Source organism: Trachypithecus francoisi, unplaced genomic scaffold (genome assembly GCF_009764315.1).
Source record: "Trachypithecus francoisi isolate TF-2019V2 unplaced genomic scaffold, Tfra_2.0 Lachesis_group16, whole genome shotgun sequence".
Lineage (NCBI taxonomy): Eukaryota > Metazoa > Chordata > Mammalia > Primates > Cercopithecidae > Trachypithecus > Trachypithecus francoisi.
In genome coordinates, this window is record NW_022681461.1 from 74021950 (window position 1) to 74043176 (window position 21227).

The 21227-nt window shown below is 41.5% G+C and overlaps 1 protein-coding gene across 1 annotated transcript in view; it reads right to left on the bottom strand.

Annotated features, from left to right (window-relative positions):
* The window catches only part of UGCG (UDP-glucose ceramide glucosyltransferase), a 37773-nt gene that overhangs the window by 13864 nt on the left and 2682 nt on the right, over window positions 1-21227 (bottom strand). Inside the window, exon 2 of the mRNA XM_033237819.1 lies at window positions 5715-5856. Within this exon, the coding sequence (XP_033093710.1) occupies window positions 5715-5856 (142 nt within the window). The remainder of the gene's footprint in view (window positions 1-5714; window positions 5857-21227) is intronic.

Consider the following 21227-nt stretch of genomic DNA (forward strand, 5'->3'; position numbering starts at 1 on the left):
GAGGTCAGGTTTTTGAGACCAGCCTGGGCAACATGGTGAAACCCTGTCTCTACTAAAAATACAAAAAATTAGCCAAGTGTAGTGGCACGTGCCTGTAATCCCAGCTACTTGGGAGGCTGAGGCAGGAGAATCACTTGAATCCGTGAGCCCAGATCATGCCACTGCACTCCAGCCTGGGTGACAGCGTGCGACACAATCTCAAGAAACAAAAAAAAACCAAAAGACGACAACATAAAACTGGTTGAACATTTTCAAGCACAGAAGGGAGGTTAATTATGTCCATGAAGATATAACAAAGCTAACTAACTCAAGAGAATGACAAAGTCTGTTATATTTACTTTCACTGAAAAGCACACACAAGTAAAAAGTAGAAATAAAATGTTTATAGTGCTTTGAGCATAATAACAATTGTTTGCCCACTAACTATAATCTCAGCAAAAATTGTCAATAAAAAAATTTGTGGGCCAGGAATGGTGGCTCATGCCTGTAATTCCGGCACTTTGGGAGGCCAGGGCAGGTGGATCACCTGAGGTCAGGAGTTCGAGGCCAGCCTGACCAACATGGTGAAACCCCGTCTCTACTAAAAATGCAATAATTAGCCAGGTGTGGTGGCATACGTCTGTAATCCCAGCTACCTGGGAAGCTGAGGCAGGAGAATTGCCTGAACCCGGGAGGTGGAGGGAGGTTGCAGTGAGCTGAGATCGCGCCATTGTACTCCAGCCTGGGCAGCAAGAGTGAAACTGTCTCAGGGAAAAAAAATAAAAATAAAAATAAAATAAATTTGCAGTTGATCACAAAAGAACCAAAACTAAAGTTAACGAAGAAGGTTTAGCTAGTAAGATTTTTTTCAAATGAAAAACATGTTTTAATAATTAAGTCGATGGGGAAAACAATGTATATTCTCCTCGTACTTTCCACCTACCTACTGCTGTTATTATATATTCTATCCAATATCCACCTCTAATGACTGACCAAACTTGCCACGCAAGAGGTACTGACACTAACTTGACAGTTACCTGGTCTCCAGAGACCAGATAAAATCTGCAAATGGAAAGGGCCCTACTTCTATCATCCTCCTGCAATTTCCTTAAGAGCTGACTCTAAGTCACGAAAGTGTCAGCCAGCCTCCCATTCAGACTCGCAAAACAATGTTTGGTTGAGCCACCAAAAAGGCAACGACCTTCACAATAATGATTAGAGAGGTTAAGTGACTTTTCAAAGGACAAAAGTAACAATGAGCTTTCCTACTATAGGAGGCTGCTCAGCAAGGCTTGCTCTAAAGAGTTCCTTGTTTTCCCAAACACAGCATAGTTTTTTTAATCCTTTTTTTTTTGAGACAAGGTCTTTCACTGTTACCCAGGTTGGAGTGCAGTGGCGTGATCTTGGCTCACTATAGCCTCAACTTCCCAGGCTCAAGCAATCCTCCCACCTTAGCTTCCCTAGTAACTGCTGGGACTACAGGTGTGCACCACCACACCTGGCTAATTTTTGTATTTTTAGTACAGACGATGAGCTGGTCTTGAATGCTTGGGCTCAAGTGATCTGCCCACCTCAGCCTCCCAAAGTGCTGATATTACAGGCATGAGCCACTATGCCCAGCCTTTAACGACTTTTTAATGCTATTTTATAAGTATGAGTGCATATGATGAAAGGAAATGTTTATAAGTAATACAATTCCATAAAGTACAATAAAAAACTAATCTTAGCTTTTATTTTCCCCAGCAAGAGAAAACTTTGTAAAAATATAGTACTAGAAATACACTCAATGGGAAGAAAAATGTTATACTAGTGTTAAGTAGGGAGGTCTTAAGTAAGGGAGGTATAGTCTGCCTTTATTCAGATGCAAGGTTAAAAGTTTTAATTTTTATTGATTACAGTGCTTAAACACAATTTTTAATTAAAAACAAATACTTTCTGATTAGCCAGAGCGTAAAAGAGACTCATATTCATATTATCCAAAAAAAAGGTTCAGACTCAAATACTTAAGATTCATTTGTTTTTGATATTGGAAATTACACCAAATTGGAGGCAGCATTCCAAGTATTTTCTAAAGTATCAGCTTTTAACCAGGAATCGTTTTTCAGCTATCAGCTCTGTGTCTTCACAATTTGATCAGACATTTTATTTGCTAAGAATCCCTGTATTAAAATTGTTAAATCAGGCCAGGCACGGTGGCTCACACCTGCAATCCCAGCACTTTAGGAGGCTGAGGTGGGTGGATCAACTGAGGTCAGGAGTTCAAGACCAGACTGGCCAACAAGATGAAATCCTCTCTCTAATAAAAATACAAAACCTAGCCAGGGGTAGTGGCATGCGCCTGTAATCCCAGCTACTCGGGAGGCTGACACAGGAGAATTGCTTGAACCCAGGAGGTGGAGGTTGCAGTGAGCCAAGATTGTGGCACTGTACTCCAGCCTGGGTGACAGAGTAAGACTCTGCTTCAAAAGGAATAAATAAATACATAAATAAATAAATAAATAAATTCTATAATTGCAAAAAAGAAAAAAAATCATAGTTATGATAGGTTCACTCTGTTAATAACTCTGATAGTTAATTTAGGTATTCTTCACATGGCCAGAATGTACTCAAGTAAAGCCATCAAGTCACTTTAGATGCAGATTACTGACTATTCCTGCTACTGCTTAATCTCTCCCCAAATCCTTTCTATGCTGGTGACAAATGAATGTTCAATGTTGTAGAAAATGAACTGCATCACCTTTTCATTCTTTTATGTCTTCCCAAGGAATGAGTATCAGTACAAAAGTAGATCTGTAAGATGTATACAGCACAGAGATCTTTCAGGGAAACTAGTCTCACAAAAATTGAAACCTAGAAATTCAGAGCAAGTACTAGTAGCAGCAAATTTTCTTGCACATGTCCAAATCAAATAAAATTTTAAAACTCCAATATATGTTCTATTATTTCCCCCAAATGGCCTATGATGGTCCCAATTGAATATGAGAAGAGAAAGTTAAAACGATGTTCACACCAGGCAAAATGCAAATATGAAAGGACACTGCACCTGGCAGTCACGTAAATGTTTATTTTGTGTCTCCTTGACTTCGTGGTGACACAAATGCCTTGTCTGTTCACACTCAGATATGCGTGATTTCACTGGTTTAACTTTAGTCTCCTGTGGAACATTCGCCGTTGTGTTTGGTTTTTACAAAGTAAATAAAATGCTGTGAGATCAAACATTTCCCTTAGATTGCAGGTACTTTGTACTTTTCTGCTTTCCAAATGTTCTATTTATACAGCTAAATATACTTTTATAATTAGAAAACAAAATTATGTACTAACAAATAATAAAATAATCTGCAGATACTATTATTCATTTTACAATGAATGTCAAAATAGCTTTCTCCTCAACCCACTTAAAAATGATATAACTAAATGGAAAAAGAACTACTACTCTAAGTGAAAACAAGAGCTCTTGAGATCATTCTAAACTGTAATTTCCAAAAAATTTTTTTATTTCAATTTTTAATTTTTATTTTTTTGAAGGTGGGGTCTCACCACAGTGTTGCCCAGGCTGGTCTTCAACACCTGGCCTCAAGCAATCCTCCCACCTCAGCCTCCCAAAGTGCTGGGATTACAAGCACAAGCCACCACGCCTGGTCGAAATCTTCATTCACAATAAATCAGTTATGGGGTCATTAGAAATGCTCATCATCAATGGATACATATATCCCTGGGGTTACTTTTAAAAATTCTTTCAGTAGGGCATGGTGGCTCACGTTTGTAATCCCAGCACTTTGAGAGGCTGAGGTGGGGAGATTGCTTGAGCCCAGGAGTTCAAGACCAACCCCAGCAACATGGCAACACCCTCTACAAAAAATACAAAAATTAGCCGGGTGTGGTAGCACATGCCCATGGTCCCAGCTACCAGGGAGGGTGAGGTGGGAGGACTGCTTGAGCCTGGGAGGCCGAGGCTGCAGTGAGTCATGACGGTGCCACTATGCTCCAGCCTAGGTGACAAAGCAAGATACTGTCTTAAAAAAAAAAAAACTCTCTACAACTAACCCCCTCACTAATTTCCTCAAGCATTTAAATCCCATGACTATTGTCTCACAAGCACGACAACATAAAAATTCCATAACCAATTTCAAGAGTGGTTGAATGGGGAAAATGAAAGAGGATGGTTAAAAACTGAAATGTGAGATGAAGCTTCACAATGATAATGCACATGACTCTAAGCTATGCTCTAAGATTCATTCATAATCAATGAAAAATTTCTTTCATTCATAAACATTAATTCTCCTTTGCATTTACTTTTACAGAGCTTGAAAAATCTTTCAGTTTTCCTACTGCAAAGCTTATTTTACAATTAATTTTATTTATATCCTTCTTTCTGAATTACAAAAGGCTAAGTTTTACATTTTTTAGTCTGAAAAAACAAGTATATACAATTATATCTTATTTTTTAAAAACTATGTATTTAATTGATTGAAGTTAACACATGTATTTAATTCAAATATCTAAAATTATTAAACATATAAACACAAGCTAGAACATACAATTTTTTTGCTTCAAAACAGCTTTCAATACTCCAAAATTGGCTTTTAAACTCCCAAACTCCAAAGCAGTAATATAAAAACACTAAAAATACAACTGAATGATACTCATGTCTACCTACTTAATAAGTGCTGCATTAAGGCTATCACATCTGTGTCTTCTCTATTCTTTTCATTGGTGCTACCGAGAAAAATAAAGGCTAAAAGAAAAGAAATAAGAGCATGAAAACCAGTCACCATGAGAAGTGTAGTGTGCATATCATCTTCCTTCTGACTATTTGAGCTACCCTGTCCAAAAAAATTAAGAGGGACGACTCCCCAGTAGCAAAAATAGCTATGGAAAAACTGAGGCAATAGGGTAAAAACCGAGGCAAGTGAATAGAGACTGCAAAGGGAAAATTAAACCGTACTGAGTCAAGTGGGTAGAAGCTTAAAGACACATTCTTCTCACAAGTGATCTGTTACCACCAAGTGCCCTTTCAAAAGCAGTGTCTCAAATAAGCAATTTAATACAAAGCTGCTGTAAAGCTAAGTACGAAAATCAAAGAATATTAAGTTCTTCTAAGAAACTACAGGTGGACTACTAAAGCAAAGGGATAAAAAAATACTTTCAGCTCAAGGAAACCGGAAGTTCTCCAATTAAGGGAGTACACTGAGTTTATAGATATACAGATTATAAAGACAAATGGCATAAGCAATAGAATTAGCTATTAAAATCAGAACAGTAAGAAAATTAAAAATGAGGTAAGATGAAACCCTACCTTACCACTAATTGTAATCTACTCTCGGCTCAAAGTCAGTTTCTCCGGGGAAGTCATATTGAGTTCTAGCTGTACTGCAACCCATCTCGGACCACTAACATTGCTTTCTCCCTCTCCTTGTCTCCTCTTCCTATTGTCCACATCCAACTCTTATGGAAGAAAATTTTTATTTTCAAACTACCAGGCCCTTGACATTGTCTGAGTTTCAGGTTTACTCAGGGATCTCTACTTCACACGGACATACAGGTGGTTAGAAAGGGAATTTATACCCCTTCCTCATCACATTTCTGTTCTGTGATGACTACTACTAAAGCTTATATTTTATGAGGCCAACCTCATCATGAATTTTTAATACCTTCACCTTTTACAGTATTAAAATCACTAAAGGTTCATCATGAGGGGAACAAAACAAAACAAAAAACTATAACACTGTACTTACTTTGGGATAATCCAATTCAAAGAATGTTTCCAGGTTGTTTATTAAGTTAGGATCTACCCCTTTTAGTGGTTTCAGAAGAGAGACACCTGGGAGCTTGCTATAAGGCTGTTTGTCAGTTGCCTTCTTGTTGAGGTGTAATCGGCTAAAAAGCAAATGATACAAAAATTATTTCTATAGAATTATTTCGTGTCAAATCAAAGCACTTACAAGCTATCAATAAAATCACTAAATTCTAAGTTAAGATTTTAAAAAGTTGACATCTTTCTAAAAGAAGATCTAAACATGAAGGGAAGTAGCACCAGGTAAGCATGACTTTGAATGTGGCCCAACACAAATTCATAAACTTTCTTAAAACATTATGAGATTTTTGTGATTTCTGAAAGCTCATCAGTTATTGTTAGTGTTAGTATATTTTATATGTGACCCAAGGCAATTATTCTTCTTCCAGTGTGACACCAGGAAGCCAAAAGATTGAATACCCATGATGTACTCTCTGACTACTGCTGTACTCACAGAACCATGCCAGGCACAGCGCAGACATTTCAATAAAATACATGGTGAAGAAATGAATGGCAGTGTTATTAGCCCAAAGATTAACTCCTCTTCCTCTTAAATTGCCATCGAAGTGGCCACAGAACTATAAAAACAGGTAAAATAAAACCCCGTTTGCAGCAGAAAATTATGAAAGGATAACCAGAACTTTCTGATAAATTTCTTTGCAGGGAGATAACACACAGTTAAAAGAAGTGTCAAGCAGCGTGCACGGCAAGCAAGATAATGGGACAACTGGAACTCCCAATATTAATAAAGTCAGAATGGCAGGGGTAGAACAGAAGGAAACTGAAAGTAAGAAAAAAAACTAAATGATGAGAAAAGTGTCTATTAATGACACTGGAAGATATACCAGTGCCACCAGTTCACAGGTAAGCGGCCAAATGGCCAACATTCTCACTGCTGGTCCATTGCAAGGATGCTGCAGCACAGCAAGGCTCCTAATGAGAGAAGCAATGCCAGGTGAGGTGGCTCACACTTGTAATCCCAGCACTTTGGGAGGCCAAGGTGGGTGGATCATTTGAGGTCAGGAGTTCGAGACCAGTCTGGCCAACACAGTGAAACCCCATCTCTACTAAAAAAAAAAAAAAATTAGTTGGGCGTGATGGTGGGTGCCTATAATCCCAGCTACTCGGGAAGCTGAGGCAGAAGAATCGCTTGAACCCAGGGGGTGCAGGCTGCAGTGAGCCAAGACTGCGCTGCTGCACTCCAGCACAGGCAACAGAGTGAGACTCTGTCTCAAGAAAAAGAAGCAATGCTGGAGAACAGACAACGTGCCCCAGTTAACATCAGGCTGTCGCAACAAGATGCCATTCAGTATAGTGGTGAAGTTTCTAAAGGAAGCCACTGAAGGCTTCCTCCTACTTCTCATAAATACATGACGAGTACTTCTCATAAACAAGTCTCCAAGCATTCAACAGTAATTAGACACTAGAACAATCATGGGTCCATCTGCAAGATATGCTAAGACACATGTTCTTCCACACTTTAACATCTCTGACATCAATGGTACCTTACAATTGCTGCCAGCCAGATGGCAGCTCTGACTTACTGTGAAAATCAACCAATGAGAACTTCCAGATGATCAAAAAATACTTGCATCAACGCATCTTGATTTGATAAAATCCACTGTTAAACTGGGAGTGACTTCTGGAGGGACACCAGTACCACTACCCAGACCAGTTAGCCACAGGCTTGGTTTCTAACCAAGGCAGGTGTGTGCTGTAGCAAACATCTAATGTTTCAGATAAAGCCATACAAACAGTTTTACACACACATAAACAAATGCATGCACACACACACCAGGTTTACAATGGAAAAACTTAAAAATCAACAAAAAATTTCTAGAACAGGGTGGAATCAATTTCTGATACACCAAGTACCAGAAAACACTGGAGCCCCATCTATTGCAGTGCTACTCAAAGTGTGGTCTGGTCCAGTAGTTGCTTTTTATCGGTTTACAAGTGAGAAACAATTGAGTGAAACCTTTTAGCAACTTGTATAGCAATTTAACATTGCCAAGACATCAAGCATGTAATCAGCAATTTATTTTTATTGTAGTTAACAAAGTACTGGCTCATGGCAGATTGGAATTTTTTTTTTTTTTTTTAAGGACAGAGTTGCTCTGCCACCCAGGCTGAAGTGCAGTGGTGCGATCTCAGCTACTGCAATCTTCACCTCCCAGGTTCAAGTGATTCCCCTGCCTCAGCCTCCCAAGTAGCTGGGATTACAGGTACGCACCACCATGCCCAGCTAACTTTTTGTATTTTTAGTAGAGACAGGGTTTCACCATGTTTGCCAGGTTGGTCTCGAACTCCTGAACCTACATGATCTGCCCACCTCAGCCTCCCAAAGTGCTGGGATTACAGGTGTGAGCCACCACACCCAGCTAGATTGGAAAAATTTTAAAGAACGACTGCCTTGCCATAGATAGTTTGGAAAATATTGATCTACAGAGTTCATCTAGAGGACCAGATGGGCAAAACCATGATCTAAAATGCATATAACCACAAAAGTAATCACTATTCTATTTCTAACAAAATAGCAGACTAGATGCCTGAAACGTACTGGGTAAAGAACATCTAGACTGCTGGGGAAAAAGTTTATATTACACAATTAATTGATTGAAAAGGACATATATATATATGAGACGGGGTCTTGCTCTGTTGCTCATGCTGGCATGCAGTGGTATAATTATCTGCATCTCCCGGGCTCAAGCGATCCTGCCACCTCAGCCTCCCTAGTAGCTAGGATAACAGGTACATGCCACCATACCAGGCTAATTTTTAAATTTTTTTTTATGGAGCTAGGATCTCACTATATTGCCCAGGCTGGTCTTGAACTCCTGGGCTCAAAGAATCCTCCTGTCTTGGCTTCTCAAAGTGCTGGGATTATAGGCATGAGCCATCACGTTCAGCCCCTGAACGGGTAACATACTGATACGGCTCAAATCACTAAAAATATTAAGAGGGTCTAATAAAAGAAATCTGCCACCACTATCCCCCCATCTGCCTGTTTCCATTACTGCTTCCCGAGCATTACTAGTTTCTTGTCCTTCCAGAGGTTTTAAAAATGCATATACAAGTCAAAATATATACACATATTTATGGTATACACGAATTATATGTGTACATATTCATAGATATAAACTTTTCTCTCTTCCTTTTTAATACAAGTGTAGTAAAAGCATGTTTTACAATACATAAGTGAACCGTTAGGAAAATAAAGAGGAGAGTCTCTAAGGTCAGAAAGGAGAAAAAAATCTCTCAGCGAGGGAGTGCTGGAGTCCATGCTTGCCTCTGACCATCCATTGGTCCCTGCTGACCTGGAGATGGAGAGAAGCCTGAGATAAGACTGACAGGACAACTGTTCTGAGAGCCTTGTGTAAATCTGGACTTTCTGAAAGGCAAGCAGAAAAATCCTGGTCCATACAGGGAAGATGTAGATGCTGTCTATCTTGGATTAAGTCCTCAGTGAAACAGAACAAAAGAAAAAAGTCTTGGCCGGGCACAGTGGCTCACGCCTGCAATCCCGGCACTTTCAAAGGTGGAGGCAGGTGGATCACTTGAGGTCAGGAGTTCGAGACCAGCCTGGTCAACATGGTGAAACTCCGTCTCTACTAAAAAATACAAAATATGGCCAGGCATGGTGATGTGCACCTGTGGTCTCAGCTACTCGGAAGGCTGAGGCATGAGAATCCTTTGAACCTGAGAGGCGGAGGCTGCAATGAGCCGAGATCGCACCACTGCACTTCAGCATGGGTGACAGAGCAAGACTCCATCTAAAACAAAAACAAAAACAAAAAAGAAAAAAGTCTTCTTGGAGAACACCTCACCACGTGGGTTTGGGCCAAGAATGCAACCTCCCTGTACCTGAACGAAACCCAAGAGAAGAGAAGGAAATGAGGGAAATCATCATATATGACCACAAATAATATAAAAAGAACCACACAAGTTCTAGAAATGACAAGTTATGATCACTGACATCAGAAATTCAAAAGACAAGTAATACAGAACCTTGCATACTCACAGTTTACGAAAGAACTGGAATCTAGATTAGAAGAAGCTACCCAGAATGCAGCCCAGAGAGAGGGACAGGCAAAGACACAGAAATGATGAAAAAGTTTGAGATGTGGATGACAGAACAAGGTCTAAAATCCCAGTGATTTTTATCTGTTGGTCCCACTGTGTGATCCTTAAGTGTTATTAAACTACCAAAACATGCAGGTCAACTGCCAACCAAATAACAGAGAAACCTGGCCCACCAATAATCTCAGTGCCTGTGGCTAGGCTTTAGATTAAAAACAGCAGCAATGAAGACCATCTAAACTGTACTGAATAGTCTTGAAGTGATTACATTTTGGTAAAGTTTAGAGTAGATCCTATTTTTCCCTTCTTCCAAGATGTTTTACTTTAAATACCATTAGATACACCTCCTCCTTTGAATAACTTTTCGTGTTGAGAATGCAGTATTTCATCACAGACTCATTCTGACTCTCCCAATAGCCACAAAGCCCTAGGTTTATGAAGGAAGAGAATTGTTAAGTACTGTGTCTGACATTTCTACTCAAAATAAGCCAGACTATATCACAGGACCTTTAAAACAACATATTTGTGCCTCCCCTCTGTCCCTGTCTCTCTCTAATATTTTCTTTCCAAAACCCAACGGATCAGTTTGTTGTGTACCCCCTAGGGCACAAGATCCTACCTTGCAGAATACTGTTTCAACTTACATAATGCAACCAACAAGGCCACGTGGTACAAATTACTTGAAATGTTTGTCAAAACAATAAAAGAATATCCATTAGGTCACCAAATGAACAAAACATCTGTAGCATCATGCTCAGCACACAGTGGTACTCCATGACTACTTTGCAGTCACTTAACTGAACAACATCTTTAGAGCCCCTAATGTACACTAGTCATTATCATATGCACTGAAGATGCAACAAGCAACAGGTGAATTCCCTACTGTTGAGGAGCTGTGGCTTAATGGGGAAGTTGGGTTGCACATGCCCAGAAAATCTTCTCCTTACAAAATTCTTAATAAACATGTCAACAAAGCTTTGCTCTGGACCATCATTCCACACGCGGAAACAATGCCTTTGGGCATGACCAGTGTGTTGGAAGCCAATCTACAGATTTCTACATAGAAATCATGAAAGAGTTTGAGATGTGGATGACAGAATAAAGAGCTCTAAAATCCGAGTGATTTTTTTCAAAAATTTTTATAAAACCCCAGTGATTTTTTTTTTTCAAAAAAAATTTTTAAATCCCAGTGGTTTTTTTCAAAATAACGAAGTTTCCAAGGTCAGAAGTAGCCTTAGGGCTGGTGCAGTGGCTCACGCCTGTAATTCTAACACTTTGGGAAGATGAGGCAGGCAGATCACTTGAGGTCAGGAGTTCAAGACCAGCTTGTCCAACATGGCAAAATCCCATCTCTACTAAAAATAGAAAAATTAGCTGGGCATGGTGGCACACACCTATAATTCCAGCTACTCGGGAGGCTGAGGCACAAGAATGACTTGAACCCAGGAGACAGAGGTTGCAGTGAGCCGAGATCGTGCCACTACACTCCAGCATGGGTGATGGGGGGGCGATCAATTGCCTAGTGTTTCAAAAGTGGCCTCAATGGTGGAGACCTTAAAGTGGGGCAGGATTATAAGTGGCTCAGATAGGGTCTTACAAGTTTTACTGGTTTCCAACCAGTTTTTCTTTTAGGGTCTCAGATCAGGGTTTCTGTATTTCCTAGACAGTATGAACTTGAGCCTATGATTTCTACACGTTGCACAAGCTTTCTCATGGGTGTCCATTTCCACCCTCAGCCTAGGGCAGACGACTTGCTTTCCAGGTTCTATACTGGGAATCCAGTTCTGACCTTCCTGTAATGCATTTGGCTTGCAGCCTTGACCTTTTTGTTGGGGAAGTGGTGTGGGGGTGGGGGGGGTGGTACTTTTCATTGATACATAATGTACATATGATAAAGTCATATGTAAGTACACAGCTCAAAGAATTTTCTCAAAGTGAAACTGTCACGTAACCAGTACCCAGATCAAAAAACGGTATTAGCAGAACCCCAGAAGTCCCCTCATGTCCCCTTCCACGTACTACACTCCCCTCAAGGGTACTCATTGTCCTGACCTCTAACACTACAGACTAGTTTTGTTGGCTTTAAATTTTTATACAAATGGAATCCCATAGGATGTATCTTTTCTGTCTGGCCTCTTTGGGTTGCCTTATGTTTGTGAGATTCATCCATGTTGTTACATTTAGCTATCATGTATTCACTCTTGTTACCGGATAGTTTTACTAATATACCACACTTTATCTACTTCCTGTGGATGGATGTTTGGGTCGTTTACAGTTTGAGGTTATTACAACTAGTGTGCAGCACTGACTCTGTCCTCACACTAATACTAAAAACCCTATTCTTCCCACCACCCGCCAAACCTTCAACTTTTGGACAAGATGAAGAAACACTAACTGGATTTACTCTCTCCCACCTGAAACAACCAAAAAATCAGAAAAAAATACAGGAGACAACAGTTTTGAAGATACTGGACATCAAGCAAAGGAAGAGAGTGATTCCTATGACACAGAAAATAAGGTAGGCCGGGCGGTGGCTCATGCCTGTAATCCCAGCACTTTGGGAGGCCAAGGCGGGAGGATAATTTGGGGTTAGGAGTTCGAGACCAGCCTGGCCAACACGGTGAAACCCTGTCTCTTCTAAAAATACAAAAAATAATTAGCCAGGTGTGGTCTCGTGTGCCTGTAATCCCAGCTACTCAGGAGGCTGCGCAGGAGACTCACTTGAATCTGGGAGGCAGAGGTTGCAGTGAGTCAAAATTGTGCCATTGCACTCCAGCCTGGGCAACAGAGCAAGACTCCATCTCAAAAACAAAAAAAAAAAAAAAAGAAAAAGCAAAAAAGAAAATGAATTGAAGAACTCAAGTCAAGAGTCCAGAAAAACAAAAACATCCAGCACCCAGCACGGTGAAATTCAAAATGTCTGGCATCTATTAAAAAATTTCCAGGCATGCAAAGAATGAGGAAAATATAATCAATAATGAGAAGAGATATCAGTAAATTAAAACCTCCCCGGGATTCAAATTAGCAGACAAGACCAACCTACTACTTTGCATTCCCTCTTGGTTTCTGGAATATGCAGATTTTCCTTCCATATTTTCAGGCTCTGGGTGTGTAAGTGTCTAATCACTACAGCATTTCCATGTGTTAATAGGAGAGGTGGTTCTCACATGTACACAGGCCACCCCTCATTCAGAAGTAAAGTCTGTACAGGACTCTGCAAATGCAGTGTGATACAGACTATCATCAAAGTATGTTTGGAACACTGAGAGAAGAGAGATGGAAGCATCCAACTATTTCTAGGAGGCGGTCTTTCCAGACTTTCATACTCTAAGTGTGGCCCGTGGATCAGCAGCATTGGCAACACCTGGGAGCTTTTCAGAGCTTCGGAATTTCAGGCCTCACTGACCCTCAGAACTACTGAAACTGAATCTTCAGTTCAATAAGATCCGTAGGTGATTCACAGGCACACTCAAGCTTAAGCAGCACTGCTTTAAGACTCATCTCCGCTATAAATTCTTTGTGACTTCACAGACAAGGCTGAAAAGGCCTGGAGCTCATCCTCTAGGCAAGAAATAACCGTGAAAGACTAAAAGGAAGCAACCAGGATCATTTTTGTATTTATAGAAGTTAAGAGAATAAAGTACAGGCAGGGGAGATGGAAGGCAAGGGAAAAATATTACAAAGGTCCAAAAGGAACAGAGAGCCTGTAAGCGGCTCATGGGAGGCTGAGGCGGGTGGATTACCTGAGGTTGGGAGTTCAAGACCAGCCTGGCCAACATGGTGAAACTCCATCTCTACTAAAAATACAAAAATTAGCCAGGCATGGTGGTGCACACCTGTAATCCCAGCTAGTCAGGAGGCTGAGGCAGGAGACTCGCTTGAACCCAGGAGGCGGAGGTTGTGGTGAGCCGAGTCTGCACCACTGAATTCCAGCCTGGGTGACAGAGCAAGACTGTCTCAAACAAAACAAAACAAATACACACAAAAGAAACAAGCGAAAGAAGCAAAATCAAGAGAAGGTGAGAACTCACAATCAAGGAGCTTAGCCAATAACTGATGAAGGTGTTGGTGGAGGGGGAATGAGGGAGAAGGAGGGGTATATCTGGGTCAGGTTATGGTAACTAATGGTGCCATTCACAAAATCTAGGCACAATGAGAGATGGGAGAGAGTAATGAACTTTTGAACGTACGAACTTTAAGTTACTCTTAAGACATCAAGTGGTGATGTCTCATCTAGGAGACCACAGGTTTGCAACTTTTGGTATAAATAACGCCCACAGGTAGAGATCACAAGTGAATGAACCAGATGAAGAGACTAGGAATCTGCATTTTTCTTTTTTTCTTTTTTTTTGAGACGGAGTCTTGCTCTGCCACCCAGGCTGGAGTGCAGTGGCCGGATCTCAGCTCACTGCAAGCTCCGCCTCCCGGGTTTACGCCATTCTCCTGCCTCAGCCTCCTGAGTAGCTGGGACTACAGGTGCCCGCCTCGTCGCCCGGCTAGTTTTTTGTATTTTTTTAAGTAGAGACAGGGTTTCACCGTATTAGCCAGGATGGTCTCGATCTCTGACCTCGTGATCCGCCCGTCTCGGCCTCCCAAAGTGCTGGGATTACAGGCTTGAGCCACCGCGCCCGGCCGGAATCTGCATTTTTCACAAGCATCCCAAATGATGCAGGCTGGCAGTAACCTACACTTGGAGAAACACTACAGTAGAATATAAATTCTCCAGAGCCCAGCACAGCAATAATACATAGTATGTTCTCAATTTTTAAAAATAATTGTGAATAAATGAAGAGTAAATAAGTAAACAGATACAGAGAGCTCAGCAAGTAAGGTTAGCCTAGAGATAAAAATATAGAAGCCATCCACTGTAAGGTAAATACACAAGCTCTCCGAGGCACAGCATTCTTAGAAGATGGCCAAGGAATATAATATTATTGAATCAGTAATGCATGAAGGAGAGGCCGGGCACAGTGGCTCACGCCTGTAATCCCAGCACTTTGGGAGGCTGAGGCGGGTGGATCACCTGAGGTCAGGAGTTTGAGACCAGCCTGACCAATATGGTGAAACCCCCATCTCTACTAAAAATACAAAAATTAGCCGGGCATGGTGGTGCGCCCGTAATTCCAGCTACTTGGGAGGCTGAGGCAGGAGAATCACTCGAACCTGGGAGGCAGAGGTTGCAGTGAGCCAAGATTGTGCCACTGCACTCCAGCCTGGACGACAAGATCGAAACTCCCTCTAAAAAAAAAAAAAAAAGTAATGCATGAAGAAGACTAAAAGTGGGGATCAAAGAACCAGAAAGACAGCCAGGGTGCAAGTAAAGTGACAGAAGGGTTTATCTGGCTAGGCTGTTTTCTTTCTCAAAGGGTTCAAGAAAGAATAACACTGAATGCTGCTGGAGAGACCAAGGTAAGAATGGAAATGTTCGGTAGATTACATATGTACTTACTGCTATCTCTGAGCACTTTTGGCAAGAATTGGGACAGTTCATGGAGGATAATGGTAGAGAGCTAAAAATGGGTTAAAAAGTAAATGAATGGAAGCTGAGATGTGATAACAGTAAACAAACACTAGTTTCTACTGAAACCTGACACTGAGTGAAAGGGCCAAAGAGTGGAACAGAGGGCTTCTACTTTAAATTTTTCTAGTTTTCTTTGAGATACAATCTTGCTCTGTCACCCAGGTTGGAGTGCAGTAGGAGTCATAGCTCACTGCATACCACCGTCTCTGGCTAATTTTTTAAAATTTTTTCTGTGGCAATGGGGTCTTATTATATTGCTCAGGCTGGTCTTGAACTCCTGGCCTCAGGCGATCCTCCCCGCCCTGGCTTTCTCGCTGAAACTCCCCACCCCCCAGACGAAGTTTTGTTCTTGTTGCCCAGGCTGGAGTGCAATGGCACAACCTTGGCTCACCGTAACCTCCACCTCCCAGATTCAAGCAATTCTCCTGCCTCAGCCTCCAGAATAGCTGGGATTACAGGCGAGTACCACCACGCCTGGCTAATTTTTTGTATTTTTAGTAGAGACAGTGTTTCCCCATGTTAGCCAGGCTGGTCTCAAACTCCTGACCTCAGGTGATCCACCTGATTCGGCCTCCCAAAGTGCTGGGATTACAGGCGTGAGCCACCACGCCCAGCCTCTAGTTCAATTTTCTGAAGATTACTTGAAATTCTTTAAAAATTCAAGAAGAGCTAGGCGAAGGGCAAAGAGAGAAAAGGAAAAAAGTAATTTGAGGCACGATGGGATCCACAGTATGAAGTAGGAGCTAAGGTCATCCACCAAGAATGCAGTAGAAGGAAGATTTAGAAGAGGTTTTTTTAAGTGATGGGTATCAGAGCTAAATACAGAAAAAGAAAGCACTGCCAGGCAGCACCACATGCAGGTTTAGCTGAGCCCTGAGAGTACCAATGTGTAGTAGTATTAGTAGTATTAGTAGTATTAGTCCACATGGCTGTGTGGACACCCTCTGTAGGATTTTCAAAGTTGAGCAGCTATAATTATTGGATGGATTCAGGATAACAGGGCAGACTGATACGAGGTGAGGCAAGAGGCAAGATAATGAAGTGATGAACTGTGGGCTCTGGGCTAAATGGAGAATTAAATAAAGCCAAGAGGTGGCAGGTGCTGGACACAACTGTGGACAGACAGCCCGTGGCAATCATTCTCAGCCTAGGCTGCACATCCACGTCACCTAGGGAGTTTTGAAAATACTGATGCCTGAACCAATTTAACCTTGTCTGTAGGGGTGAGACCCAGGCAGCAGTCGCTTCTTTTTTTCAAGCCCTCGATGTGACTCCATAGTGCAGTCAAAGTTGACAACCACAGGTCTAGAAAGACTAGGTGACTGAAGAATGGAAAAGGCCTATAATCCCAGCACCTGTGGAGGCCGAGGTGGCCAGACTGTTTGAACTCAGGAGTTCTAGACCAGCCTAGCCAACATGGTGGAACCCCATCTCTACAAACAAATACAAAAATTAGTCAAGCGTGCTGGCATGTGCCTGTAGTCCCAACTACCCAAGAGGCTGAAGTAGGAGAATTGCTTGAGCCTGGCAGGTCAAGGCTGTAGTGAGCCATGATCGCACTACTGCACTCCAGCCTGGGTAACAGAGCGAGACCCTGTCTCAAAAGGAAAAGAAAAAAAGTCAAGGTGGGAACCTTTTTTTTTTTCCCCTGAGGCAGAGTCTCGCTCTGTCACCCAGGCTGGAGTGCAGTGGCACGACCTTGGCTCACTGCAAACCCCGCCTCCAGGGTTCAAGTGATTCTCCTATCTCTGCCTCCTGAGTAGCTGGGATTATAGGCACCTGCCATCACACCTGGCTAATTTTTGTATTCTTAGTAGAGATGGGGTTTCGCCATATTGGTCAGGCTAGTCTTGAACTCCTGACCTCAGGTGATCCACGTGCCTTGGCCTCCCAAAGTGCTGGGATTACAGGCATGAGCCACTGCGCCTGGCCTGTCTCATTTTAAAATAACTTCTTTTACAGTTTTGTTTTCAAATCTGGCTTTTGCAAGAGGAAAGCCCGGGATGCAGGGAAACCTATTGGAGGCAGGTAAAGGTTAAACAAGGAGGGTGGACTCCTTCCCCTTCAGATGGCGGGAAGTACCCTCTGCAGTAACCTTAATACAGCTCTTCACAAGTGAGGTACAAGAATTTCACTCGGCTGGGTACAGTGGCTCACGCCTGTAATCCCAGCACTTTGCGGGGCTGAGACGGGGGAATCACTTGAGGCCAGGAGTTCAAGACCAGACTGGCCAACATGATGAAACTCCATCTCTACTGAAAGTACAAAAAGTAGCAGGGCATGGTGGCGCGTGCTTGTAGTCCCAGATGCTTGGGAGGCTGAGGCACAAGAATCACTCGAACCCAGAAGGCAGAGGTTGCAGTGAGCTGAGACCACACCACTGCACTCCAGCCTGGGCGACAGAATGAGACTCTGTCTCAAAAAAAAAAAAAAAAAAAAGAAAGAAAAAAGAAAAAAGACAGAATTTCCCTCTAGGTTTCTAAGGAAGACTATGAATTCCACAAGGGCAAAAGTTCACCCTGCTTAACAGCCCCAGAATGTGTTGTTTTTATAATTCCGCTGTGTGGTTCTGCTGAACCAATTTATCTGACTCTAGGAATTTATCTTCCCTGCTCCATGTCACAGAGCTTGTTAATATTTCGTGTAAAATTAGGTTCACTGCTATATCAGCAGGTCCCTAACTTCACATAGTCCATGCCAGCAATTTCCAGTGACTAATGACCTCTGTTATGTTATCACTCATGACTGTATTACTGTCTGTTTAGAATCAGTATGTCATGACCAATTTACTACATATAGCACGTATTTCAAAAACAGTATTGCTTCAAAATGGGCTTCATAAGCAATAAGTAATGCATGTAAATAAAGCAGTAAGTAAAGCACACCTTCTTGTGCAAGCTTAACTTTGCTAACCCAAATTCTCTCACAGAAGGCAAAATAACCAATAGTGAGTTATCTCTACAGGAAAACACAAACTCTGCCCACTGGACAATGGCTTACCACACTATAGAATGTAAAAGATTCCACCACCATAGAAAACAAATAGGAGATGGCTGGGTGCCATAAAGGGCACCTAACCCAACAAGGAACTAAAGTCCAAAATGACCTGAACGAGTAGGAGTTAATCAAACAAGAAAAAGGAAGGAAAGAAGAAAGAGAAAGAAAAAAGAAAGACAATTCCAAAGAAAGCACATTGCACGTTCGGGGAAACGCCAGTAATACAACGTTGCTGAAGAAACAGGAACACAGGGATGGCTCAGCTCCTACACAGCTGTGCTTGTCTCATTAAGGAGTTTGAACTGTAACCTGCAGGCAATGAGGAATCATGGTAAGATTTCAAGCTACTGTGATCCAAGATTAGTAATCCAGAAGGATAAAGGCCACAATAAGAAATATAAAATCGAAGGGGCACAAGGCTGCAGATAGAGATACCAGCGAGTAGACATAGTTTCAATATCTAGGGTAGATATGAAGATGTACTGAACTAATTAATGTCAGAGAGAAAGGGAGGGATAATGAATCAATAGAACCATCACTGATTATTAAAATCTTACAATTTCCACGTTGCTCTTTTTCTTTTCTTCAACTTTTAAGTTCAGGGTACATGCGCAGGATGTGCAGGTTTGTTACACAGGTAAACATGTGCCATGGTGGTTTGCTGCACAGGTCATCCCATCATCTAGGTATGAAGCCCAGTATCTATTAACTATTCTTCCTGATGCTCTCCCTCCCCCCTGATGCTGCCCCTCACTTTGCTCTTTAAAGCTATCACACTATAGTCTAATTCTGTATCTTCCCAAGCTCAGGTTAAATGGGCAATTGCTGAACTGCCTTATTCATTTCCTTGAAAGTAGCCCTGTAGCAATGATCCTGACTGATGAACGTTTGACCACAGTCCAAGGGCATCCTCAGGGCTAAACCCAAAAAAGACGTTCTCAACTTACATTCCACTAAGGCTCAGAACACCAAGTATTCATGAATTTAAGGCAAAGATCATACTAACTAATATCCCAAATGCTAATATTTACATTAAAAACACAACCAGTTTTTGACAGGTCATTTATCGCAGTTATCCTGACACAATGAGTATACAAATTCCATTCAAAAACTATGCATCGTGTATTGAAGTTGCTGTACGTTAGAAATAGCATATTTGGGCTGGGTGCAGTGGCTCACACCCATAATCCCAGAACTTCAGAAGGCCGAGGTGGGGGGATCACTTGAGCCCAGGAGTTTGAGACCAGTCTGGGTAACAAAAATTAGCCGGGTGTGATGGCATGCGCCTGTAGTCCCAGTTACTTGGGAGGCTAAGGTAGGAGAATTGCTCTGCTCGAACCTGGGATGTGGAGGCTGCAGTGAACCGTGATCGAGTCACTGCACTCCAGCCTGGGCAACAGAGAAGACTGTCTCAAAAAAATAATAATAAACAAAATAAAGCAAATATGTTTGCAGAAAGCAGGATTAACTTTAAAAATCTTAAAAAATCTCCAGGGGGCCAGGCACGATGGCTCACACACCTGTAATCCCAGCACTTTGGGAGCCAAGACAGGTAGATCACTTAAGTCCAGGAGTTTAAGACCAGCCTGGGCAGCATGGCGGAACCCCATATCTACAAAAAGCACTAAAATTAGCCAGGTATGCCTGTAGTCCCAGCCACTTGGGAGCTACTTAGGAGGCTGAGGCAGCAGAATCATTTCAGCCTGGGATGTGGTGGTTGCAGTGAGCCAAGATCGTGCCATTGTACTTCAGCCTGAGCAACAGAGCAAGACCCTGTCTCAAAGTAAAAAAATACACACACACACACACACACACATACACACACACCTCTCCAGGTAAAAGGACCTCTGTTTTACTTGAGGGTAACTAACATTTAAGGACACATAAATTATTTCCACACTAGCCTAGCACCTCCAGTAGAAAGATAAAGCCTGATGCTAAACATTAGGACCTTATGTATACAGGGAAATAATAATAATCTGAGGTGGATGGGATAGGGGAGAGAGCATGAAGCAAGGTTTCTGCTCAGATCATTTCATCATGCAGCAACATGGCTCCCAAGGGCTAAAAGGGAAAGACACAAACCAGTTCTAGACTTTTACACAATTTCGCCTCAGGTCCCAAGCTATCAAGCCACACTAGCGCTCACAAAAAAAAATAATAATAATTTTTTAAAAACCCCATAAAGGCAATTTAACTTGCCAAGGCTATAATCTTTAGTTACTTTTAGGAAATCTTCAATCTCAACAATAAGACTCTTGAATATGAAATGTCTCTAATCTGAGTATTACCTTTAACACTGTAGGCAGAAATCCTAAAAACATCTGCCATCTAAAATAGGTTAAGAAAGAGCAATGGAAGCTTTGAAACATACCCAAGTATAAAGCAGAATTTAGTCTATAATAAAAATATTTCAAAACAGTGGAATAATCAAATAATCATTTGATAAGTAATTTTGGACAAGTCTCTAAATACTTGGAACTATAATAGGGCTCTAGCTCTCATAAAACGAAGTAAAACACTGGGTGAATTAAGGGTAACATGTGAAAAAATTAAGAAAAAATAAAAATACTCAGAGGAAGCAGAGACTAATATATATAGTAATTTGGAGGAATAAGGAAGATATAAAAATTGTAAGAGTTAGAAAACGTAAAAGAAACAAAGTCCTATCTACCTAAAACACACATGCACAAACACTTTTCTCTATGTCAAATATATGTACAAAGTTAAAAGACAAATAACAGACTGGGGAAAAGAAATCTACATACGACAGATAACAGAAAAACAACCTTTATATCAGAAAGATGAATTCAGCAACAGATTGTAGCACAGACAAAGGATTATGAGTATGTAATT